General features: G+C 32.8%; 1 protein-coding gene across 7 annotated transcripts in view; it reads left to right on the forward strand.

The window, feature by feature from the left end:
• The window catches only part of LOC144377071 (uncharacterized), a 411,176-nt gene that overhangs the window by 87,717 nt on the left and 295,643 nt on the right, over window positions 1-27,816 (forward strand). For all 7 annotated transcript variants that reach the window (XR_013437681.1, XR_013437684.1, XR_013437685.1 and 4 more), the window contains one exon: window positions 16,133-16,192. Coding sequence is in view for 4 of the 7 variants with exons in the window: in XM_078046330.1 (XP_077902456.1) it covers window positions 16,133-16,192 (60 nt within the window). In the remaining 3 variants the exon portion in view is untranslated. The remainder of the gene's footprint in view (window positions 1-16,132; window positions 16,193-27,816) is intronic.

Raw genomic sequence — 27,816 nt, forward strand, 5'->3', positions numbered from 1 at the left:
AAAATGTGCAGGACAATCTGGCAATTTGCTTGAAGTAGCTGCAACATGTAAAGTATCAGTGTCCTTGAAAGCATGCCTTTGTCTCTCTTGGGCTTGGGTATGCAGTGAATGGAAAGGAGAATTCCCACTCCACCTCCCAGAACAGACTTCCTGCTCTCAGGTATTATGGAAATATTTCCTGACTCCAGTCCTAGCCAAACAAGACACTGCATTTAAGTCAAACAGCACAATGCTTGCTCTAAAATGCAAAAGTAGCCATTTCTACAGAGGTCCTAATCCATCAAAATGTAACAGGAGGAAGCAGAAAGTTTTGCAGAAAATAAATGCTGCTTCATTTTTCTTCTGGCTCCCATGTGCAATTTTCCAGTTTATGTTTTGCTTGCTGAATTTGTTCTGTGATTAGTGAGATGCTCTTCTTCAATTCCACATCTCCTTGACATCCTTCTATGGATCCTCTGTAGACCTGCATAATCGGGTCTTTCTGACTTGATGATAGACTGGTGACTCTGCTGTATTAAGGTGACTCCCAGAAAAAACTTGGATAGCCTGATTTGATGTTTCCACGATTTTACCATCCCCATGTTCTCTTACAGTTTTCACTTTACAAAATACCAGTAGAACTATTACTTATTAATATTTTTTAAACTAATGGTTTTTCTATAGGGTAGGGTTAAGCATTCATATTCATAAAATTGATATATTAACAGGTTCACTATTTGTAACAGGCATTAAAGATGTTACTATTTGTGTAAAGAATATCCATCTAATTTAAACCTATTATTTTTATGCTCAGTTATAAACACAACAAACATGAAGAAACACAGGTCCAATCTGTAGCTCAAATTCTAGCTGTCCTGGTTAAAGCTGTAAGAAAGATCTAATTCCAGGAAAGAAAGAAGAAACACTACTTTTGCTGCTGCCATTTGATGATTTAGGAATCCTGCATTTTGAACTTAATACTACCTGATCTCCTTTTTTAAAAACATTAGTTCACTAATGCTTACCACTTAAAAACTAATACTTAAGGTGATATTTGAAAGATCCAAACCAAAATGAGTATATCCAATCTAAGAATACTATTCCCTGAAAATTAGACTTCAGAAACTAAGTAGATAAAATATTTCTCAGTGAAGGAGGAACTGAATGTATTCAGCATCAGTAGGCTGAAATTAAGTGAAATATTTAAGGGAATCCTATGTCAGAAAACAAAAATACTATAACGACTTTAGGAAAAAACACAAAAAAGAGCAAAACTCATTGGTGGGGTAGATACGCAACTCAAAAGGAAGATGCATCAAATCTTATCACTACAGAAAAATACCAAATAACACACATACACAAAAATAAGTAAAGGACAAGGAAGAAAGAATATAAAAAACATTTAGGAAATTCTTACCTATCAATAAAGAAAGAAAATAGACTAAATTCTGCATTCAAAAGCTATGGAACAGTCAAATGGCTAAATCACTTTAATCAAAATAAGAAAAAGCATACATAACAGTCAAGCCAAAAATTAACACAGAAATATGGGAGTTAAATTTTGATATAGAACAAATAAACATAACAGATACTTACAGACAATTTTATCCAGCAGCTGAAGAATATATATATCTCCATATCTCTTGTAAGTATATAGAACTTTCTCTAAGATAGACTATGGTTTTAACAACAAAACATTTGCCAACCATTTTTTTTTATATCAGAGTCACATTAAGTATCTCATCTGGACAAAATATAACAAAACTAGAATCAAGCAACAAAAACTTTAGAAATTGTCATTAATACATGAACAAAAACAAAATAGTAGTGAATGGACAATGAGAAGAAGTCACAAAGGAAAATTTTTAAAATTTTAAACAAATTAAATGAAAACACATGCTACCAAAAGGAATGGGATATAGCCAAAGCACCACAAAGAAGGTATTTTATAGCAATAACCACCTGTACTAAAAGAGACTGTTTTTAAAAAGGTTTTAAAATAAATAACCTAATAATTAAATTTAAGGAACTAGAAGAGCAATAACAAATAAAAGCAAATTTTTTGTAGAAGGAAAGATATAGCAAAGATCATAAAAGAAATACTTTAGCTAGTTTAAGAGTAAAAAGAGGGAAAACGTTTCAAAATAATAAAATCAGAAAGGAGACATTAAAACTGATATACTGGATAATGTAGGAACTATTATGAGCAAACAATTTAAAAAACCTAGAAAAAAATGGATACATTTCTGAACAAATATACCTAAAAAAGTTCAAATCATGGAGACATAAAAATACAGAAAATTAATGATATTGAATCAGAGGATTCCCAGCAAAAAGATACCAGGGCCTTATGGCACTAATGCTAAATTCTACGAAATATTTAATGAAAAATTGAAACTAATTCTTCTCAAACTATTCCAAAATACAAAAAAAAAAAGGAAAAAAGAAAAAACTCATTCTATGAGTTTGAAATTATTTGGATACACATCCAGAAACATATATAAGAAAAAAAAGTAGGAACTTAAAGACAAATAACTTAATGAATGTCATGGTTTTGATGTGAGGTATTCCCCAAAAGCTCCTGTGTCAATGCCAGAGCATACAGAGAGCAAATGATTAGATTATGAGAGTTGTCAACAAATTAGCAGACTCTAACTTGAATGGAATGACTGGTGATAATTTTAGACACATGGGGCATGACTGAAGGAAGTGGGTCACTGAGGAATTTCCTTGGAAGGGTATTTCTTCCCCCATGATCCCTTCTGCCCCATCCCATGATTCCACACTATCATGAGGGGAGCAGCTTTCCTCCACCATGCCTTCCTCCATCATGTTATCCCTCACTTTGGGCCCAGAGCAACAAAATCAGTAATGTATGGAGTAAGAACTCTGAAAGTCTCAAGTGAACAATTTCTACTCTAAGTTGTTCTTGTCATGTATTTTGGTCAAAGTAACACAAACCTGACTAAAATAATAAACATAGAGGCAGAGGTTCTCAATAAAATACTAGCATAATCGGTCTTGCAACACATGAAGAAGATTATACACCGTGATTGAGATTTATCTAAGGAATGCATAAGTGGCTTAACCAGCAATACATCTCATCAACCTATTAACATGTTGAAAGACAAAAACCACAGAATCAACTCAATAGGTGTAAAAAAATATTCAATAAAATTGAAAATCACTTCATAATAAAAACTCTCAACAAATTAGGTATAAAAGGCATGTACCACAACATAATAAAAGATATATATAACAAACCTGTAGCCAAGACTAAACTAAATGAGGAGAAAAAAGTATTTTCTCTAAGATATGGAACAAAATGAGGATATCTATTTTTCCTACTCTTATTCAACAATGCACTAGAAGTGTTAGCCAGAGTGAATAGACAATAAAAAGAAAGAGGTGATACTCAAATAGGAAAAGAAGAAGTAAAATTCTTCCTTTTTGAAGACAACATGATAGTTTATATAGCAAAACATAAAGATCCTACAAAAAAAGCCCTCTTAGAACTAATGAAATAATTCAGTAAAGTAGTAGGATACAACACCAAAATATAAAAAGATATCATCTTTATACACATCATAACAAATTTGCTGGAAATATAAATCAATAAAATAATCCTATTCACAGTAATAACAAAAATTATAGAACACAAAAATGGAAACACATCCTATGTACATAACTGGAAGAGATAATATTGTTGAAATGAAAATACTATGCAGTGCCATCTACAGAATCTATGTAATACTCATCCAAATACCAATGACCTTCTTTATTTAAAAAAAAAAATAGAAAAGAAATCACAAAATACACAGGGAACCACAAAAGACCCAGACTATCCAAAGCAATCCTGATCCAAAAGAACAAGGCAGAAGTCTTGTATTACTTGACTTCTAATATACTATTAGACTTTTCTAAACAAAGCAGCATGTACTTTCATAAAATCTGTTTCATTGATCAAGAGAACAGAACACAGAACCCAGAAGCTAAGCCACATGCATTCAGCAAATTTGTTTTTTAGAAAGCACCAGGAACACACATTGGAGAAAGTAAAAGCTCATCAATAAAATAGTACTGAAAAAACTGTATAAATATGCAGAAAAATGAAACCAGGGCCCTTCCTCTCACATATACAAAATTCAATTAAAAATTGAGTGAAGACTCAAATGTAAGAAAACTATAAACCATTAAAGGAAATCTTAAGGGAAATACTCAAGACAGTGGTGTAGACAACGGTTTTTGGATGACTGCAAAAGTCCAGCTGGGCAAAATAACCGAGAGGTGACAAGCAACTTGAAGGTTGAAGCGGGAACTACTTTATTGCGAGTGAACTCAGCGGGAACTGAGCCAGAACTCAAAGTAGCGGTCACCCAAGGTAGCAGAGCCACTTCTCTGCCGGACCGCAGAGATACATATACCCAACTAATTACACACAGCTTAACTTAATTGACATCATCTAGACACAGAAGTCAGTCATCAAGGAATCCTCATCATCTTAATGGCTCCCTGGCATTGGCTCACAAACCACTCCTCCTGGCATACTGACAGGCGCCATCTTAACTTGGTTGTGGCCCTCAACAGATGATACCTCAAAAACACTAGCATAAAAGCAAAACTGTACAAATGGGATTACATCAAATTTAAATGCTACTGCACACTAGAGAAAATAAGAGAGTAAAGAAGCATTTTATAGAAGAAAATATTTGTAGAGTCACCATTTGGCAAAAGATTAATATACAACATATATAATAATCAGCAATGAATCTGAATAAATATTTCTCTCTCTCTCTCTCTTTCTTTCTCTCTCTCTCTCTCTCTCTCTCTCTCTCTCTATATATATATATATATATATATATATATATATATATATATATATATAGATGTGGTTAACAAATATATTAAAAATGTTCAACATCACAAATCATCAGGGTAATGCTAATCAAAATCACAATGAGATGATGTTTCATGTCACTAAGAATGGGTGTTACTCAAAGAACAAAATAATAATAATAATAATAATAATAATAATAATAATAATAAATGCTGGCAGATATGTGTATAAAGAAAAGTCTTATACACCATTAAAGAGAATGTAGTTTAGTGTGGCTAACATGAAACACCCATATGGCAGCTCCTCAAAATCCTGAAAAGGCAACTTCCATATGATCTGGTAATCCCACTACTGTGTGTACATTCAGAGAAGTTTAAATCATTTTTCAAAGAGATATGCTTACATCTATGTTTATTTTAGCCCTGTTTGCAATACCCATATAAAGAATCATAATCATTTCCACATGATAACCAATTTACAAATCATATTCTTCAACACAAACCTAGTTCTATCCCTCTCAACTTGTCGGTGAAGTCTTTGTCCACTTGATTGCCATGTATAAAAATATCCATCTCTATATAATTTAGATTCATTCATTTTATGTTCAGTTACAAACACAACACACATGAGGAAACACAGGTCCAATTTGTAAAGGTCTAGCTGTCCTGGTTAAAGCTGTAAGAAAGATGTAATTATAGAAAAGAAAGAAGAACCCCTACTTATGCTACTGCCATTTTGATGATTTAGGAAACCTGCACTTTGTTCTAAAATCTACCTGATCTCCTTAAAAAAATAGTTCACTAATGTTTACCACTTAAAAACTAATACTACTAGCGATATTCAGATGATTCAATCCAAGATGTGTGAGTGAGGGGCCTGTGTACCATGTGCATCTGGGTTGATCAGCAAGTCAGAAAGACACAAGCGATAGGTTTGACTCCCATCACCACTCACCACTCCATTTTCTAGCATTTTAGTGTAGCTGGATAGTAAAATCCTCATTGTTCAACCCCTTGTCAGAAGTACAGATGACAACAAAGTTTGCTGTGGTCTTGGCAGTGAGTTAAAATTAAAATCTGCTGTATGGGCTCTTTTAAACTGAATACGTTAAGTTGAATGATAGTCTTTCCCCCTTTATATTCTCCAGCATGGTAATCCTTGGATCTGTAGGAAATGCAGTCATTTTGTGATTTAAATATTAAAAGTCTTGATCTTACCTGCAAGAGACAGCAGAAGCCATACCTTACATTTCTGTGGTTCCTCATGACATCTCTGTGCTTCCTTACTGGCTAAAATCACTGCCTTAGGCTGTCTTACCAGGTGAGTAAAACAAACTTTCTTAAATGTCAAAACATTATGTGTTAGGTTTTAAGATATTTTCAGCAGAGCAAATTTGTTGATACAGAGACTAAAACTATCAAAAGAATGAATTAATCAAGAAGCAACTAAACATTCAGACCCGTGGAAACTTTGAGAGTGTGAATTCATGAAAATGTATATAAATTCCTCAGAGGTAACTGGACTTTCTATGCATTAAGAAATAGGAGATAAATCGATCATATTGATATTCTTACCTGTATGGTGAATTAATTTCTTATCTAGATTGTATATATTTTCTATTTAGTTCATATTCATTCTATTCAAAATGCAAAGTAAAAATATATTTAGTTCACTGGAATATCCTGGAGGGAATCAAGGGGAGGAACATAACATTTTTTGAGTATTATGTGTCAGAAATTTTAAGAGGCACTTTATACTACATCACTTAATCTTCACAAGAACCTTATACCATATAAATAATTATCTCATTGAAGAAGGAACTAACATTTGTAGAGAAATGTATCCCCGTTTTCAAAATTAGCAAGTAGGAGAGCCACTTACACCCACTCTAGCCAGATATGTTTTCCCCTAGCACTTCACTGAACCTGCTGTTGTTAAGGCTCCAAATCCAGGCATGTTAGTGAAACCGGTAGTTAATCCTCAGTTCTTGAATTCACTTCTCTCAGCATTTGCAGTATTTGTTCTCTTTCTTTTCCTGAGTTCTGTCCTTTAAGTAGCTTCTCATCCGAGTTGCTTGCTTCATTTCTCACACCTCACTTGGCAAGTATTTACAATTCAATAACTTTATATAGTTTCTTCTATTGTCATTTTAGTTCAAGCCACTATTATTTCTTGAATGAAAGTAAAAATGAACTTGCAAATTACCTACATATTTGTGTTTTACTCTCTGTATTAGTTTCCTGTGGTTGTTGTAACAAATTACCACAAAGTTGGTGGCTTAAATGAGCACAAAATTTTTATTTTACATTTGTGGGGGTCAGAAGTCAAAATGGGTTCACTCTGTCAAAATCATGGTATCAGGTGGATCACATTCTTTCATGTAGCTGTAGGTAAGAAGCTTCTCTTTTGCTTTTTCAACTTATGAAGACCACTGCATTCTTGGTTGGGGCTTCCTATATCTTCAGACACAGCAGGTAGGGATTCAAAGCTTGGTATTTTTTTTTCCTTCAAAACTTTTGGTGATGTGGAACATACCTGTAATCCCAGGTGCTCAGGAGGCTCACACAGGAGGATAGAGAGTTCAAAGCCAGCCTCAGTAAAAGCAAGGTGGTGGGCTGGGGATGTGGCTCAAGCAGTAGCGAGCTCGCCTGGTATGTGTGAGGCCCGGGTTCAATCCTCAGCACCACATACAAACAAAGATGTTTTGTCTGCCGAAAAACTAAAAAATAAATATTAAAAAAATTCTCTCTCTCTCTTTAAAAAAAATAGAAAGATTTCCCATATATGTGTGATCCCACACTTGCACAATATGATAATTTAAAAAAAAAGCAAGGTGCTGAGCAACTCAGTGAAACCCTGTCTCTAAATAAAACACACACACACACACACACACACACACACACACACACACACAAATAGGGCTGGAGATGTGGCTCAAGGTTGAGTGTCCCTAACTTCAATCCCTGGTACCCACCAAATATTTTGGCTAATCTCTGAACATAATTTTGTATTTCTTCATATATAAGTGCTGCTTCACAAAGTTTTGTAACTGGATTGTAGTTAATCTCTTCACTCAGTTCATAGTGAAGTAATTAAAAATTTAGTAACTGAAATAAAACTTTACTTTGTTCGTTATTTCTTTAACAAAATAAATTTTATGCACTATTTTTATTGTGCTGTAAAAGAAATTTATACCACAAATTCTTATGAGCTTTTTGTAAATATTATAATTCTGTTTATTTTATTAAAATTGTTTTACATGATGGCCTCCTATTGAAACTTATGTTGAAGTCTTCTTCTATGATAATAGTAAACTTCTACTATGATAATAGTTAGTCCAGTACATACATAATCTTGTGTTTGTAAATTTACAAACTAGTTATGGATATGTGATAAGCTGCAGTGCCATGACTTAACATGTGATCAGTAATAAATATCCTTTTATTCTAGAAGATATAGTAGAACAAATAAAATAATATTTTAAGAAAAAGATAAAAGCTATTTTGTAGTAAAACTGTATTATTCTGATTTTGACCTATGTGTTTCAATTCACTATCTACATTCCGAAAGGCAGATTAAAAACTCCTCCATATGCCCATACCTTATATTCACCTGTGAATATATTTTGTTACATGGCAAAGGGAACATTGCAGATATAATTACAGTTGCTGATAATTTAGTAAATTTACTGAATTTTAAATACACAGATTATACTGGATTATTTGTGTAAGCACAATCAAGTTATAGGAGTTCTCAAAAAACCTGAGTCTTCTTTTCCATCTAAAATTAGCAATAAAGAGAGGAAACCATAGGGAGGTAAATCAGAGGGGAGATCCAAAGTGTGAGGACATTACTCAGAGTTGCTGGCTTTGAAGATTAAAAGGGGGGCCACGAACCAAGAAACATGAGTGGCTTCTGGCTAAGAACAATGCCCCGATAAGAGTCAGCAGGGAAATGGGGACTTAGAACCAGGGAGAAGTTATTTCATCTAAGAATCTGAACGGATTTAGAACTGATCCTTCCCAGAGACAACACTGAAGAACACAGGACCAACCACCTTGCTTTTAATCTGATGATACTTGGAAAATTCTTATCTTTAGAACTGTGAAAAAATAAATCTGTGTTGTTTTGAATGGCTTAAGTTTTGATAATATGTTACACTAGCAAGAGAAGACAGAAACAGCAGTGCATGAAGTTTACATAGTTGTAGTCATCATGTAAATGTAAATAGAATTTTGGCTTTTTAAATACACACTTTCCTCTGTGTCTGTGAGACTTTAAAATTATGAATGACTGTGTTGTCATTTTCTGTTAATAGTCTACAACATACTATGATATTCCCTTATAAGTATTTGTGATATTTCCTATTTAGATTTATATATCTCTTTATAGTTTTTTTAACATTTGGCATAGAATTATAATAAATTTTGATTGGACTTGCATACAAATACACAAACACACATATCAGAGAAGCAGTTACAAGCTGTAACAGGCTCATGCTGGGAATTTTATAGTATTTTTTCTGAATGAATTATACCAATTTAAATGGTAATTTTTAAAACTTACCTGATGATAGAGGTCTTAAGAATACACAATAAATAGCCCCATTTACATATGCAATCTGACAGACTGTCTCATTTTCCTTGTATGATGAAGCTTGTTTAAAAATGCTTGTTCAAATTTCACTCATTTCATTTCTGTGCTTAGGGTCAAACTTAATAAATTGCAGCATGGTTTCAAAGGCTTTATTTCTCTACTTCTAAAATTATATGTAAAACTAATATTGTGAGAGAACTACTGAAAGAAACATCAAAATTCATAGGACTGGATTTCATTTTTAGCCTCTCATATAAAAAAGGTTGATGGAGCAATCTGCCACCATTTCCAATGTCTTAGGAATATTAAAGTGAGAGCCAAGTGAAATGCCTCTCCTCACTGTATATGCATTTTGTAAAGAGAATAAAGAAGAACCTGTTTCCTAACACTTGAATGCTTTCATCCATTTCTAGAATTAAAACAGATAAGGAGAGTAAGGAGAGCAGAGAGAGAGGCTAATATCCAAAGCTGTCTCCTGCTGTAAGTCTCCACATAGAGATAAGTACAGGAGCTGCGGCCTGATGTACTGTAGTGAGAAGCTTATGGAGTTCACATGAATTAATTTGAAATGTGTTTCCTTTAGTAAGAATCACAAAGAACTGACAACTGACACACATATATGAGAAAATACAAGTGGGAACTATCCAAGTCTACTTCCAATCCTGAGAAACCTAAAAGGCAAGAATTTTGTGGATAGTTTCTCGGAAGTAAGGCAATACTGGGATTCTTTTTCTGACAGCATCTGGAAAGCCTAGAGTCAAAATCCAGTGTTATAAATGCTGTGTTATCCTGTATTCAAGTACTGAGTGTGAGACAACTTTTGGCTCTTAGAATGATTAAAATATGAAAACAAGATATTAAATCCTGTTAAAAAAGACATTGTCTATTAAACTGCAGAACCACTTGCAACAACTTTTGTAGTAAGAAGCATTTTACAACAACTTTTGTAGAAGGAAGCATACATACTTTACCCCAGCCAGATTGAACCACAAATATAACATTTTAGAGAACATTCATTCAAGATAAGGATTTTATAAGTCCCTTATGATAGAGAAATTTTGCAATGATACCAGTTTTTTTTTTCTTTTTTTAGGAATCTTATTCCTTCCTTAGGCCCTTAAAAAGAAAAAGAAAAACAAAATACATTCTAACTGTGTGCTCACAGTTTAATCATATTTTTTAGTTTTTATTTTTCTTAAATAGCCAGTTTTATCATATCATTTTTCTATGACCTGAACAAGACACACGAGTCTTTCAAATATGACTGTTGGTCATCTATGTACGTTACTAAATGGATAAAGATCAACTCATTCTACCACTATTTCAGAGAATATGACTACAATACATCTCACCAAAAGTACAAATGGCTACATGTAAAAATACTTATAAGTAATCAAATTATTTTCATGGTTAGTGTGTTTGGATCAATGGAGACATGTTTTATCCTACTTTATATATAATAGGAGAGTCATCATGAAGAATTGATTTATTGGGCCAAGAAGTGCCATGATATGTCTCCTTTAAGCTGGAGACTCAGGAAAGCCCATTTTGTAATTTCATCTCAGCCTGAAGTTCTGTAGCAGGCAGCCACTGGTATAAATCCCAGGCCAAAGTCAGAAGACTGATAACCCAGCTGAAGCCAGGAGGCAGAGAAAGAAGGTGCATTCTCCCTTCCTCTACTTTTCATTTTGTTCTATTCATGTCCTTATCAGATTGAATGATGTCCATTCACAATGGGGAAGTCCATCTACTTTAATGAATCAATTTATTCAAATGCTAAACTTATTCTGAAACAGCTTCACAGACACAGCCAGAAATAATATTTAATTTTTTGTATTACATGGAGAAGTCAATTGGACACATAAAACTAAATACCAGAAGTTCACACACTATGACATATTTCAAGAAAGTTGCTGATGTTTTGGATATCCTCTTTTGTGACATTCCAGCATTTTCTACATGCTCATAATAGATCCCACAGTATTGTGGCTTATGATAGATCTAACTGTTTCCCTGTTAAATTAAAAAGACTCAGAAGGAAGAGAGAAGAGAGAGAGTATATGTTTTGGGGTAGGTTGAACACTCATACCTATTTTAATGCCTACAGTAGGTGTTCAATGAATACTTGTAGAATAAAATAAATGAATAGATGAATTATGTGGGTATTAATTATTCCAAAAAATGTGTTACCTGTAAATGGAGAATAACTATACTACTACTTTTTGATTATAAATTAAATCATTTTCAAGGTAATGAGTTATATATACAATGCTGTGATAAGAGTAAAATACAGGGTGAACATTGTGTAAATGCTATTTTGGGTGATTATTATTAAAATTAATTATACAGGACATTAAGGATTGCTGAGAGCCACAGCCGAGTCTGTATGGCTCCTGGGCATTTTGCCAACAGTATTGATTGACAGGCGAGGCATTATCCGCCTCTGCCGCTACTTTTGCGTTCTCGCGCTAGTTTTGGACTTCCTGCGCTATTTTGAGTTCTCACGGGGATTCCCCTGGCGTTCCCATTGGTTGGCGAAGTGCTAGAGGAGGGATTTCCCGGGGAGCTATTTCCGGCTGGTCGGGAGGATTCCCCAGGAGCCTGTGTGAGGTTTTTCCTGCAGTTAAAAAATAAAGTTTGTTCCTGCTTCAGTGTCTCGTGATTTGTGCCCAGCCAGACTGCGGCAAAGGATCACTCCATAACACATATTTAAATTCAGAAACCATGTAATTAGAGGCAAGAGACAAAGTTACTATAGGATATTAGTTGATAAACTAGGAATAGAGACATGAAAAAAACTTGGTTTCTATTTCTACAATCTTGATGTCAACATTTAACTAACCCCAAAGAAGCTTTTTAGTTGGTACCCTGATATGGAAAATGATTAAAACATTGTTCCATTACTGAATTATTATTAAAAATTCTCAAGCCTGTAGCCCAATCAAAAATGGTTCTCCAAACTATAACCTGAATTTTTCTTTGTGCAACAGAGTTGATATGATTTAATGGGGATATTATGCCAGTGTCTACAAAAATAGATACATTACAAAAGTATAAATTGTCAAGTGCTGGGAAGGAAAAAGCTGCATGCTTCTTAATGTTTTGTGTCTGGTAACTAGCACCATAGATTCTTTTTGTTGTTGTTATTTTTACCAGGGGATTGAACTCAAGGGCACTTAACCACTGAGGAACATCCCCAGCCCCTTTTACTATTTTGTTTAGAAACAGGGCTCACTGAGTTGCTTAGGGCTTTACTTTGTTGCTGAGGCTGGCTCTGAACTCGTGATCCTCCTGCTTCAGACTCCCAAGCCACTAGGATTACAGGCACGTGTCACTGTGCCTGGCTGAATCAAAGATTCTTATACTCATTAGCACCAATATAGAATTTGTGCTCAAATATACTCCTATAGAATATTGACTCATATTATTTTTAATGGTTCAAACAGAGCATAACTATTCATAAATACACTATACATTATCCAAAATGAATTATCTAAAAAAAAAACATGGTAAAGAGAAGACTTGCAAACTTGAAAGTGTGACTTTTAATATCTATTTCCATTTTTTAAATTTCTATTATTTATAACTTGCTCTTCCAAGTGTGTTTGAATGTCATGCCTATGTCATTCATCTCTTGTGTTAGATTTTAGCAAATCCTCCAAAACACAAAGCTTTGTTGGAGAAAAACAAACAAAGAAACAGAAGAAAAAAAACCATTTAAAGAACTTTGACAAAAAATCATGGGGCCAAGGCATGGCAGTGCATGCCTATAATCTCCATGGCACAGGAGGCTGAGAAAGGAGGATAGCAATTTCAAACCCAGCTTCATCAATTTAGAAAGGCCCTTCCCAACTTAGTGAGACACTGTCTCAAAATAAAAAAAAAACAAAAAGGACTGGGGATGTGGCTCAGTAGTTTAGGGTTCCTAAGTTAAATCCCTAGTACCAAGTAAAAAAACTCATGGGGGAAAATTTATGACCCTGAAGTTTTCTTTTGTCTGCAAAGATATAATCAGGTGCTTTAAATATTGCCATCAATAGATTTCATGCTACTTCAAAATATAACATCTCACAATGAAAGAAATACCTATTTTGAAGTTTGGAACTCAAACTTTCCAATAATGAGCCTTTGCTTATCATTTATTCAAATCACTTTTATGGCTATAATGAGATTCAGTTGGCAAATTCATTCATTCATTGGGCAGTGGTGATGGAGGGAGGTTACTGAAATTGTTACATCCAACAAATCAAACATTCAATGAAAATGTTCACTTCTCCAATATTTCTGGAATTGTAGATGCATAGCGAATACCATTATATAATAGAACTAAAAGTGCTTTCAGAAATCTATGCTAAAATTCTACAACCATCTATTTTCCTGTTTCTTTGAAAACAATGTGATTTTCTAGTGGACCACATGTGTATTTCCCTTTGTTGTTTTTTGCCAGTATTTGCACAATGTACAACCAAAAAGTGCTTATCATCTTCCAATTATCTAAACATCCAATTCTGGGGAATATAAGAGCAAGTCATCAAATGGTGGATTGTTTTTCTTCTTTCCCCTACAGACGTTTATTGTTGTGTTGGCAATTTTGTTGATTTTTTCCTTCTCCTTTTCAGTGTCAAGTGGCAATACATATTCACTTTCAGTTATACTTTTAAAAAATAGGGAACTGTTCTGGGAAGATACACTATACTTTAAATATATTTGACTTGTTGCAAATGGATGATTTGTAATGATTTGTAAAGTTTTAGGAAGACAGATGTTCTTCCATGTCTGTAGACAGTTAAACTGAACCTTGTAGCAGCAGAGTGCTGAAAAAGCTGACTTTATGGACACAAAAAATTGAATTTTGAGTAAACATTCCAGTTTGGCTTCACCCAATAGAAATGATATATTCTTTAGAGATCTAATAGGTATTATAAGGACTACCATTTAAATTTCTTAAAATAATTATCTTCTAATTTTTTAAAAAAAGATTAATAACGATTATGGAGAAAATATTTTAATGAAATATAAATTATTTATGATCTTTTTCTGTACTAGCTTTTTGTTTTCCTAAAAATATAGTGCAATTCTAATGGTTGGTTAGCATTGTGGAGTAGTACATTATGTACACTCATACATTACTTGGATTTTCAGAGCTAAACTTTCAATCTAACTTTTAATTTAATATATATTAAATTAAAAGTTAGATTATATATATATATATATATATGTATATATATATATATATAATTCAGTGGGAATTCTACTTTGTAAAATATTATGACATTTTATGACTGATTGACTCTTATGCTTTCTGGATAATCTTAGTATATTTGTTTTCTACTCTTCATATTTTCATAGTAATGTCAAAGCTATTATTATATTGTTTTTTTACCACTGTATTTATTTTGAACTTGGAATCATTTTTAATCAAATTATATGCTATTTATGCACTATGAGATATGATATGAGAGGAATTTCTAATACAACACCATAACTAGAAAAACTTTTGCTTGTATTTATACAATAGAATGAAACCAAATATATATGAAGGGTATTTCAGAAGCAAAAATTCAAAATCAATACCTAAAAACCTACAAGGAAAGTTGCAATCAATATCTTTCCTCATATTTCACAAATAGTTTCAGAGACAGATGATAGCTGATAAATGTCTAGGAAACTTAATGTTGAATACATTTAGTATACTGTTACTAAATGCACCACCAGATAAATTATTTAAGGGTTGCATTTTTATTCTTTATATCATGACCTTGTAGCATGATACCTTGCTTTTAGACTCCTCCACATGTGATTAATTCATGAATGATCTATCCAATAGAACCTAGTCAGAAGATGAAAGCAAAACTCTTTTCTCCTTTGCCATATAATACAAAGACTGTGTGGCTACTATTTTCATATAACATTTCATACCACAGTTATATAAGTAGAATATCACAGGAAATGGAAAGTGTTTTTCTGGAAATAACAACCCCAGTATTTCCAATAGCTCAAGTAAGCACAGGAAATAAAATATTGTGTTCCTTTTACTATAAAAAAAATGTGCATCTATAATGACTTGGGGATTCAGGTTTTAATTTAGAAATCCAGAGAACAATGGAGTTATTCCCAGGGACTTGGTGGCAAAGGAAAACTAGGTGCATGGCCGACCCACTTGTTTCTGGTTACCTTCTCTACCTAGTATCATATTTATAATGACTCAGTCTGCATATCCAAGCTCAATTTTCATTGTCTCAAAAGCCGGAACAGATAAGTCCTTGAGTCTGAAGTTAGAGTCATCATGATTGCGGTCAACTTTTGGGAGAAAGGAAGAGGCTCAAGCTATGGAAGGAGGCATGAATCTTGTTTGCAGGGCACAATAGGGTCCAAAACTGCTGTAGGTACTCAAAGAGTGTTAAGAAGGGCTCCTGGGCATCCTAGGTGCCCTTTGCCCAGTGAACTTCTTTCTGTTTAGAGAAGGATCAAATAGAAGGAAGGCCTGAAGGGTGCTCTCTGAAATTTGGGAGCCTGGACAATTGTACTTTCCCACTTGGTCAGAGGGTAGTATTACTTATAGACCTCAAATTAATATTTCCTTCTTAAAAATTATTTACTATTTGTCCTTGGTTAATGTTTTACCCCTATAATCTCTAGTTTAAAGCCGGGAGACTACATTGAAATTTTTGCTCCAGCATGTAATTTATGAGAAAATTATTTAATCTCCTTTTGCTACAGATTCCACATGCAAGACCTGGGTGATAATGAAATCTGCAGAGCAACTGTAATGTGGATGAGGTGAGTTCAGAAGTACTCGAAAAATATCTAGTATATGGTAAGCATTATAGATTTTTCTTTAAAAACTAAAAATACCATGTTTTTCTACTGAACAAAGTCTCATATCCCTCAGGAGATGATTGCAAAAATTATAGAACATTATGTAGAAATTATACAAGTGCTAGGCTCATAAGAATTCCAGAAATTCTAATTAATAATGTAATTTTAAAAGAAAATATTGTGCCCCAAATTTACATTACAAGATTACAAATCATAAACTTTTTGCACTTTTGCTGTTGTGTGGCTTAGGTATACATTGAGGTTTTACTTTAATAGTTAATGATATTTCCACTAAATTACAAGATGTGATATTTCTCTTGTATATAATTGGCACTGTTGTTCATGAACATTAATCTGAGCAAATGGAAAGCCCATGGTCATCATCTTTTTTAAATTTTTTCTTAGTTATAGATGGACACAATACCTTTATTTTATTTATTTATTTTTTAATGTGGTGCTGAGTATGGAACCCAGTGCCTTACATATGCTAGGCAAGCACACTATCTCTGAGCTACATACCCAGCCTCACATCATATTCTTATTAGGATCTAACCCATTTGCTCAGAATGTGAGCATGGTTATATGTCCAAATTTTTGCAAAGCTATGAATAATGTAAGAAATCATCAGCTAAATACCTGAGCCTGTTTTTTTTATTCTGAAAAATATTCTACCTATATTGATACACAGTATCTTTTCACAAAATAAAATTAAGTAATATTTAAGGGATATATGTCCACTGTGGTGTTCTGAAATTAAATTTAGACTGGAACTTGAAGATAAATAAGCTTTTTGTCTGTGAAATTCATTGCATCTACCAAAAATGAAGAGGGCTTATTCCTGATTTAGCACAACAGAAGATGGCAATCTGTCACTTTAAAGTTTCTAGAATTTTTCAATTATTTAAAAATGAATGTTCATAAAATAATTTATAAAAATGCATGTAATTTTGAAGCTATTTTATTCATTATTGAAAACTTTTGACTAAAATTTCATTTATAATTCTGTTGTAGAGATTAAAATGTTAAATCTCTATTTAAAAGCTATTTCTTGAGATAAGCAGAACCATAAAAAATGAATTATGCATATGCACATTGGTTGCTGATATGTTTAAATGATTCCATACTGTAAATCATTACTGATTGTTTTAAATTATTTATTGACATCCCTATAGATAAAAATATGCTTTTGTAAGCAAAGTGTTTTCTAACTACTGATAGTCTAATCATCTGCTGCCAACTGCTTTCTTAAGACTATTTTATCCCTTTTCCTAGTGGAGAAGAAAACAATATATATATAATTTTCCCAGTAAACTCGCACATTGATGTATAAGGATTTCTACGATTCTTATCTGTTCCTTAAAAATAAGGATTGATTGAATCACAATGCAGTAGTTTTGAGAAGTTCATCTTTGAGAATTTCACAAAAATATTTAAACCGTCATTTATTTTAAATTTTTAGAAACTCTGACACTTAAACAGCTCTATTTCTAACTTTACAGAATTCCTGAACTTATTCAATAAAATATGGCATCACATATTGCAGGGTGACCAGCACCCCACCAATGTAGTTTTCTGTTCAGGTGATGATGAACCACCTGAGAAAATGAAAGTCTGAAATAATTAGTTAAGAAATTATTTTTTTAAAAAACCAGAACACCTGATAAGTCCTCTGGTCCTGATAGAAGCTACAATGGCTAAAAATGGCTCTGGTTCTTTATTTAAGGTAGATTAAATCAAAGGCAGGGATGAGGTGAAGCAGATTGAGTCTTGCAGTCATCAGATTGATTGGCATCTTGGAAAGTCACACCCATCTTTGAGAAGTTGTGTGATATGCTGCTCCATCAGGTCACCCTAACTACAGTGCAGTGCTGAACCTGAGAGAACTAGAATCATGTGTATTGGGCAGTCTCAAACCAGCAGGAGTGAGGTTGGGAGTTCCCAGATACCAGACTTTCCTACCACCTGGTTTCCATGCCAATTTGGTTCATGCACAGTTCATTGATGCCTTCCAGCAATCACACTTATAAAAACTACTTTTACTCCTCATTTGCAGAATGCTTGTGTAATATTTCCACAAAAGTTTCTAAACTTTAAAATTTTGTGGAATATAATGACACAATATATCTCCCCAGACATAATACAATAGTTTACCCAGATCTATCATAGCACCTGATTAAAAACACACAAATTCTTCCTACTTCTGTCTTTTTTCTTCTTCTTCTTCTTTTTTTTTTTTGTAGAACCACTTTTTCTTAATGTTTTAATACTAGTAGGCACTCTCTCTCATACTTTCTTTTTTTGAAATTTTATGTTAAATTGTATACAAATAATGATGTGGAAAGTATATATTACAGAGGATATAGATATCTACATATCATACATATAATAACAAATAATATATGATGCAGAATACACATAGGTATGTACACATACATGCAAATAAATAAGAAACATTAACCCAAATGCAATCTTTATAATAAGTATGTATAGTCCAGAACTTATTTCTTAAGAATTCATCTTGTTTTCAAGGCAAGTGCCTTGCTTTATTTTTAATTAATGGTTGTCTACTAGTTAAGACAATGTCACTTTCTCTAAAAACATTCCCCCAGATAAAAATATTTCCCCAGACATATTGGATGTGTACTTTTTGCTCACAGATCAGAGAGATGGTCATTCATTTGGTGATTCTCTTCCAATTGGTCATGTCACCATCTTTAAATGGCCTTAAGTAGTGTGATTTTCTATAAAATTAATCGTTAAAGAAAGAGTATTGCAGCTTGGGAAGCCTTGGCTAGCAAGGGCTAAATGTGGCTCAATTTCTTCATGTTCTATTGCTGAAACTCAATAGAAAGCCACAACCAACTTCAAAGGAGACTGGGAAAGGGAATAAGGGGAATTAAAAAAAAAAGATTGAATTTTATTGTCAGTAAAACGACATGGGAAATCTCAAGATATTTTAAAATTGCAAACTAGAATTAAATAAAAATTGTCCTTTCCTTAGTGAGCTATTTCATTATGATTAACAGTTTTTCTGGGAATAAAAAGGGAGATACCTTTGCAAAAACAAAGGGTGATGACAACAAAAGTTATATCCATGATTCCGGTGCAGTGATTTGAAAATTAATAACATTTTAATGAATAAAAAAGGAGCTATCATAGTAAGATTATAACTGGTTAAAAAGGACTACTTAATGTAAAGAAAAACAGCATCAAAAAAAAAAAAAGCTCTACAAGAAAACACCCACTGTTGTTAGAAATAGCTGAGTTGAGCAAACTCAATAAGGAAATGCAACTAAAGAAACTTTGCATACAGTGTGGAAAAAAAAAAAAAGGATAAGTCACCTAACATGATAGTATGTTCTGCACACAGTAGAAAGATGTTAGTCTGAGGTGCCAGTGGGGTGGGAGTCCTGACTATTCTGGGAAACACTGTGCACAGGATCAGACAAGAGGAGAAGCAGTGCGCTCTTCCTTCACAAAGTAGTTCCTTCTCCCCTGAGTGCCCTGAGGGGTGTTTATGGTAGGATCTTAACTTCCTAGAGCAAATATCTTTTCCAGCACAGAGAAAAGGTCTTTTAGGCCCAGGGAGACCTTGAGTAGCCTATGGGAGGAAAAAGAAAGAGGGCCACTGAAGATCTTGAGTGGACATGGTATCCCAGGAGACAGGGAGTGACAAGAGATTTGGAGATTTTATTTTTGTTTTTGTTTTTGTTTTGGTACTTGGGATTGAACACGGGGGCATTTAAACACTGAGCCACATTGCCAACCCTTTTTATTTTTATTTAGAGACAGGGTCTCACTAAGTTGCTTAAGGTCTCGCTAAGTTGCTGAGGCTGGCTTTGAACTTTCCATCCTCATGCCTTGGCCTCCCCAGCTGCTGGGATTACATTTGTGCACCACCATGCCAAGCTAGTTTTTTTTTTTTTTTTTTTTAATGTTTTCTCTTTGTTAGGAATTTTTTCTCATGGAAATGAGAGTTGGATTATATAAGTTTTATTTCTCTGTTTTAACTCTATCTCTTTCTATCTATCCATCCATCTATCTATATGTATATACATATATATCACATTATGTCTTTCTATTTTAGAGTCAATGAGTATGCTATAATTTAATTGTCAAAGATATACTATTTAATTATAGAAACTTTTAATCTTGGTTTCTATGTTTTAATATTTGTGATTTTATTTGAGGAAAATTTAATTCTAACAGAGATACATTTATCTTTCACTGTTTGCAAGGTGCAGAATACATTTAGTCATTTCCTAATGACTGGTCTGAAAACATGATTTGTCTCTAAATCTAATTAAAACAGTCAAAACTTCATATTGTTTTCATTTGATAAATGAAAATGGTGAGTAAATATATGAGTTAACCCTGATAATTTTTTTAAAAAGGAATATTTCAGTTGAGCAACTATTGGTCAAGTATCCCTATAATTATTACTTGATTAAATCTGATTACTTTTCCCTGATGACTTCAAAAAACAGGAAACCAATGCTAAGATCAAGGTCACAGGATGTTTGATAGTTGGTTGTGAAAATGCTCAAAGATTATTTGGCATTCCCACTTGTTAAATAACTAGAAATATATTTCAGTGTTATTTGAGCTGCAGAATTTTATGGGTTAAATTTTTGTCCTGAATTAAAAAGTAATCTCTGAAATTCAAATATTTCAAAACTGTGAAGATGTATTTAATAAAACACAATTTTTGTTTGTTCTTTTTAGTTACATATGACAGTAGAATGTATTACTGTGACATATTATACATATGTGGAGTGTAACTTATTACAATTTCTTTGTATTTCATTTCCCAGCAAAGTTAAAATAAGAACATGCTTTTAAGGTGAGCATAAATTATAGGAAAATTTGATAGCAAAAAAAGAGTATAAATACAACATATGCAACATAAAAGCTCAACTTTATTTATAATCCCCAGAATTAAAATATAGAACATATCTCTGAAAGGTTATACATTCTGGTTCCTTCCCACACAATTTATATACATATATTCCCTCCCTAAAAATTAACAATTTATCAAATTTTTAATTTAGTTTTGAGATCTTTAGTTCCACTAAACTTCCTTCTTTTAGAAGTGTCTATGTGTCTATGTTTATGCATTATTTAATCTTTTGTGTTGACATTGTTTCTATGATTTTTTAAAAAATTGGTTATTTTGAAATTTCAATGAGTTCTATGTTGATTACATAAACAGGTATGTCTATCTTTTGGTTGGATATGGCTTTTTTCTACCAGCTAGATTTTTCTATAGTTTATAGGGATATAGTTTCCATTTATCATTATGTAATTATTTCAGTCACTTCATTCATTATGTAAATGGTAGCTGAAAACCTACTAAATGGAAAAGTGATACATTCTGGTTGTTATGTACATTAACTTCATAATCATTTACTTGATTCAAATGCCAAATCTATAATGTATTAGCCTGTGACTATAGTTAAAATAACTTTTCTCAATTCTGGTTTCAATTTTTGTTACTGAAAAATGGAGATAACATAATATCTATCCTATAAGGTTATGAAAATTAAGATAATAATTCATAACTTTGGGGCCAAAATTTGACCCCTTATACTTTTTAAATAAAAGTTGACCTTGCTTTTTACATTTAAAGCTTTTATTCTTCTTCATTAGGCAAAATACCATGTGCTCAATATACAAAGTCATAAATCATAGTTCCTACCTTCAATCATCTAATGGATTGAAAATGTATGCACAAATTTAATGTGGTGTGGCTAATGAGATGAATGAACAAGGTGTTATGAGAACATAGTGGGAAAAACCTGAGTTGCACTTGAGTTGGTGGTGAGGTGAGAAAAATTAATTTGTTCATTAATTTTACCCCAAGTACATGACCACTGAATAAGGGATGGTCCTTAAAATCTCAAACTTACAAAATCCTAAAAACAACTGTCACAAGCCTTTGCATCTCTTATGACAGCAAGAAAAAAAAATGATTTTATACAAACATTGTTCTCTATTTTATATGCATATTATAATTATCTGCATATCAAGTCCCACTTATATAACTTATGTTTATATACTAAAAATATTCAAGCTTTTTTCTTTTATTACCTTGAAAATATTCTTTCTCAGGAATTGACTGTTATTTCCCTTAAAGAGTATACTTTAGCTTTTGCTACTGACAAGTATTTTTTAAATGATATTGAAATTAAAAAAAAACTTGGGGTTTAAACAGATTTGGACTTCAGTCCTGTCTCTTTAAAATTTTATTTTTTATTAAATAATAGCTCAATTATCCAAACTCTCTGAGTCTGTTTCTTAAGAAGGAAATTATGCACCTCAAAGGCCTGCTGTGTATATTAAATGAATAATGAATGGAAGCATTTTGTGTAATGCTTTGATGATACACATGTAACAGAAATTAGCTATCCTAATTCTGCTTTTCTTTAGTGGAATTCTACCCTCCTTTGATTTGTGACCAAAATAATTTGGTTATCTTTGCACTTTTTCTTCTTTCTTCTTTTATATTCAGTCATATAAGACTACTGATATTTTTCTAAATCTAATTTATCAATATCATTTCTTTCTTTTAAGGACATAGCAATTAGGAAGCAGAGATGGAAACTAAGCTTGGCTCACCAGAGACAAAATATATATCCCAAAGTCAAATCCCCAATGACTTACCTCCTCTAGTTACACCCTACCTATGTACAGTTACCACATATTAATCCATTTTGGGTGGATTAATGCACTATAATGCACTATGAATACTCTCATAACACAATTCTTTGTACTCTAAACTTTTGCATTGTCTCACACATGAGCTAAACCACAGGAATTACATTAGTGAACACTAGCCCAGGTTACATATATTGTTACAGAGAATACCTAGCTGCAGACCAAGTAAAATGGCTCAGAGCTCTCATATCTTACCCAAGTTCTTTCTTGGCAGTTCATCTTCTTTCTCAATCCTCTCTATTGCTCTTAAAGATTGCTCTTATCCATTTGCCTGATAGACCTCTGCATACGCATTTGCATCCTGGTTTTCTAAATTGCATATAATCTCTAAAAATAAACACACAATACAAACACTACTCTTTCAAAATATGTTGCTATGGAGTAGCCTGTACTTCTAAAATCTACTACAGATAGTAAGTAGTAATCCTCTTGAGCATTTTTAAAATCCATTCTATGCATTTTTTTAAGAAATAATTTTGCTTGGAACTTTATGGTCTATTCGGTGAATAATACAAAGGTCCGTGAGTTTGTGTAAGATGGGAAAAATGAGGAGTAGAATAGGAAACGTGACAATGTGGATGTTTTCACCATTCAATTGGCCAGAGATTAAAATTGCAACACTACTGTAGCTTCTCTTCCTAAGAAGAAAACGTGGCAGGAAAATTGCATACTATTATAAATAGGACATCTGTACCTCTCTAGGGCTCTAGAGATGGTCGCCTACACTACCCTGGATGGTGACACTCAGTAAACATGTCCAGGTGTGTTAGCACTATCTCTTTTTTTTTTTTTAAAGAGAGAGAGAGAGTGAGAGAGGAGAGAGAGAGAGAGAAAGAGAGAGAGAGAGAGAGAGAGAGAGAGAGAGAGAATTTTTAATATTTATTTTTTAGTTCTCGGCGGACACAACATCTTTGTTGGTATGTGGTGCTGAGGATCGAACCCGGGCCGCACGCATACCAGGCGAGCGCGCTACCGCTTGAGCCACATCCCCAGCCCAGCACTATCACTTTAATATGCAGAATAGGAAAATGATAATCAGAAAGGTTATGAAGTGCTTTCGAGTTTATATTATTAACTACCAAAAACATTGGCACTAAATCTATATTGTCTAGCTCTATACTCTTTCTTCTTTCTAGTGGAGCCCTTTGCAAAACCACTTTAGTAAACTTTTCGTGTTTCAGTTATAAGTTTTGCTAATTCTTTCTTAAATTTACATTTTTAAGTCAGACATCATATTGTATATGCTGTAAGCACATTCCTGAGGAATGAGAACAGAATAGGTCTTCAAAAACAGGTGTGATTGGTTAGTCTTATATAGATTTTAATGTGGGGGATGCTTTTTAGGACACAGAAGATACATTTAGGTAACAGTGAAATGTATATAAAAGGCTCAATATGTTTTCATTCTAAAAGCAAAATGCTTCACTATAGATGTTGCCAATTTCCTTTTTTATTAGCAATCATATTTTCATCTGCAAGCATATGCTCATTGGTAAGAGTAGACACTTGTGTGTACAATTACCAATTCTTAATGTACCAATGGATGTATAGACTATAACAAGCAAAAAAAATTTTTTATTGGTTCTCCTTAGTTATACATAAACTTGGGACTTATTTTGAAAATGATCAAATATTTAAACTTCCATTTGATGATAGATATATACTTTCCTTTTTGGAAAACAGGACTTTGAAAACCATAGAACTCAGAGTTTTAGGAACAGAAAGCAAATTCTCTGAGCTACTAAGGTTTAAGGTAATTAAACCCACCGGAGATTCTACCCTTGGTTCCTGTACAGAGCATGACATAAACTGACTTCAAAAAAAAATGTTTACTGAATCCTTGATGATAGCAAAGCTTCCTTGGAGCACCCTAGCTAATCATCCTTTGTAGGCATGGTAATAATTCTTAACTTGCAGTATTTGTCTCTGTTTTTTTTAAAAAAACTCCCAAAGTTAGAAAGGCAAACAAGCACTTTTGCTGTACAAGAAAGAAAAATGCTTTGTGAAGCTAAAAAACGAAACAATCTAAAATATTTTGAAATATAAATCATTTTTACTTTCAAAAGTCAATTGAGAAATATGTTATGAATGCTTGACAAACTTTTCTGTAAGTAACATTAATATAAGCTGTCATTTTCATATAAATGTGCTTTTGGCAGTCAATTTTTTTTCAACATTCAGGAAAATCTGGAAAGGCTCTTAATTTTTCAAAAAAAATACAAGTTATGTTTGAAGCTGTTTTCCATCGATTTTTATACATAACACAACTGAAGCTGTAACAGTTGCTGCCACTCACATTAATATGAACCAAAAATGTGAATATAGCACTTTTGTAGGTTATACTAAAAACCTGGCTTATGGCAAATAAAATGCATAAATAAAAGTTTATGTATTGGCTTTATAAATAAAAGTTATAAATGTATTGGCCATTTTACCATGGATTTCATGTAATTGTTCTAGAGTCATTATTCTGACTGTGTGTGGGGTGTGTGTGTGTATGCATGTCTGTGTATGCATAAGTTGTATCATATGAGATAAAGTATAATAAAACACATACCCTCTGTTCTCAGAAAGCTGCTCATATTCTGACAAAGGAAATACATTCTCTTTTTAATTTTTTTTTCTCCTTTATTTCCCCCTCCATCTCTTCTTCCCCTTTCTAATACTTATGGTTACTGGAGACTTAGCATAACTTTTATATTGGGAAGTTCCTTTAGTTTGGGACAGAGACAGCCATTGTCTAGCCAGTGATTCAGGATTTCAGCCTGATGTCTGAGCTTTTCTTTAGTCTGGTTATTAAAGCACAATTTTCCCACAGTTCTAGAGTGCTCAAGGGGCTCCTTCCTGGAAAACTAAGAGAAAAAACTTGCATTACAAATATTTAAAAATTTATTTGTATCTAAGATGAATAAAGAAACTTTAAAAATCAATGACTAAAAAGAAAATACAAATAAAAATCTAGAAGACAAAAAGTTTTAAGTATTTTACAGAGGAATAAATAGAAATCCGTAATAGCATTAATTATTAGAGAAATACAAATAAAAACCACAATTAAAATCAAAGGTTGTACAAGGGTGTTGATTAGCTGGAACATCTAATACATTGTTTATGGAAGTGTAAAATACTACAAAGAATTTGAGAAACTATTGTGGCTCTTTTGTTGTTAAATATACACTGATTAAATGACAGTGATTCTTATTTAAAAGATATCAAAATATATATTCTTAAAGGAATTTTGACAGATGGCGTAAGGGAGGAAATTCAGTCTCTACTGTTGGAAAGAAGTTAGAAACTCAGGGTGGTAGTCAGACATGACTAGGAATATGGTTTACAAATTGCCGGAAACTGTTCATGGCACATATTTATGAAGTGCTGAGGAAGCTAACCATTCTTAATGATCTGAGAACAGAAATGATGCCTAATGGATTTTTATAGCTTTTTCAGGGTTCTTAACTGATATACAATGTTCTTCTATGCAGCAAACTTTTGAAGTAGAGAAAATGTTCCACATTTATTATTCATAACTCTAAAAAGGTATAGAGGCCAATGAACTTGCATCTACATCAGGATTTAAGTAAAACATAAGGTCTATAAAACCCCATTTGAAACGCACATATAAAATTTGGAGAAATGCTTGTGTCATTATTTTTACATTTCTACACTCTTCTTTTAACATTCTCTCTGAAGCTTCCATGTCCATATTAAAAAAAAAAAAAAGAGAGTCAGAATTACTTTACTAGCCCTAAAAGCATTGTTTTCTAAATATATAAGTATTGATTTATGCCAGGTTGGTATTTTTCTTGAAGAGTTCAACTTGAATACAAAGACATTTTTAATTTATATCTTTTCTCTGGTAAGGTGTACCTTATTTAAAAATATCTATGAAGGAAATTCTAAAACACACTACTCTACAAAAAGCATTATATAGAGTTCTGCTTTAATTAAAACAATAATTTTAAATGATTTATTTGTTTAAAAATAGTTTGAAATGATTTCTGTGGCTTTAGCCAATAAACAGGAGTAAAAGTAAATAGGTAGCATTTTAATATAAAAAAGGACAGGAACAGAGGGTAAATAAAATATATTCTTGAATATCTACAATAAGACCTTGTATCTTTATTGAGGAAACCAAAAGCCATATTTTTTTCCCCTCACTAGGGCAAAAGAAATGTACGGGTTCTTGTCTGTTAGTTTATTGTTGTTGTTGACATTGTTGTTTTTGCTAGAACAAAAGGAATCTATTTGCAATCTTTTCAGTGTTATATAAGAGGGTAACAATTATTCTTGATATTGAAATCTAAAAAATCTTCATTTTTATTACAAAAATATACATCATGAGCTGTTGCAGAATCCATTATTTATAACTACAATCAAAACACCAATGCATTTCCTACAGTACTTTTTCTTATGACATAATAGCTCAGCTATTTCAGCAAAGACACTTTTCTAAATGACCAAAGCAATGTTTTCAGCACATCCCTCTTGAATGGTTGGGTTAGACCATAAAAGAAATTTAGGCCAACTAAAAGTGTGCACCTCTCCAACTGAGTTAAATACACACACAAAACAAACAAACAAACAAACACACATACACACACACACACACAGGAAGCTATATGTCATGTGAAATATTGCTTTTGGAAATAACAATATTTGTGTCAGCCTCAATGGAATGTATATGCAAAATCAACATTAGTTTGGACGTGTGTGTGTGTGTGTGTGTGTGTGTGTGTGTGTGTGTGTGTGTTTATAATGAAACCTATAATGTCACAACCTACAGATGCCATAATTTTGCTGCTCTGGATGAAGTATAGCAGGTTTGCCTTTCCTATGTCCCTTAATTCTCCTGGCTTTTAAAGTACATATGT

The sequence above is a fragment of the Ictidomys tridecemlineatus genome, chromosome 4 (genome assembly GCF_052094955.1).
Source record: "Ictidomys tridecemlineatus isolate mIctTri1 chromosome 4, mIctTri1.hap1, whole genome shotgun sequence".
In the NCBI taxonomy this organism is placed as follows: Eukaryota; Metazoa; Chordata; class Mammalia; order Rodentia; family Sciuridae; genus Ictidomys; species Ictidomys tridecemlineatus.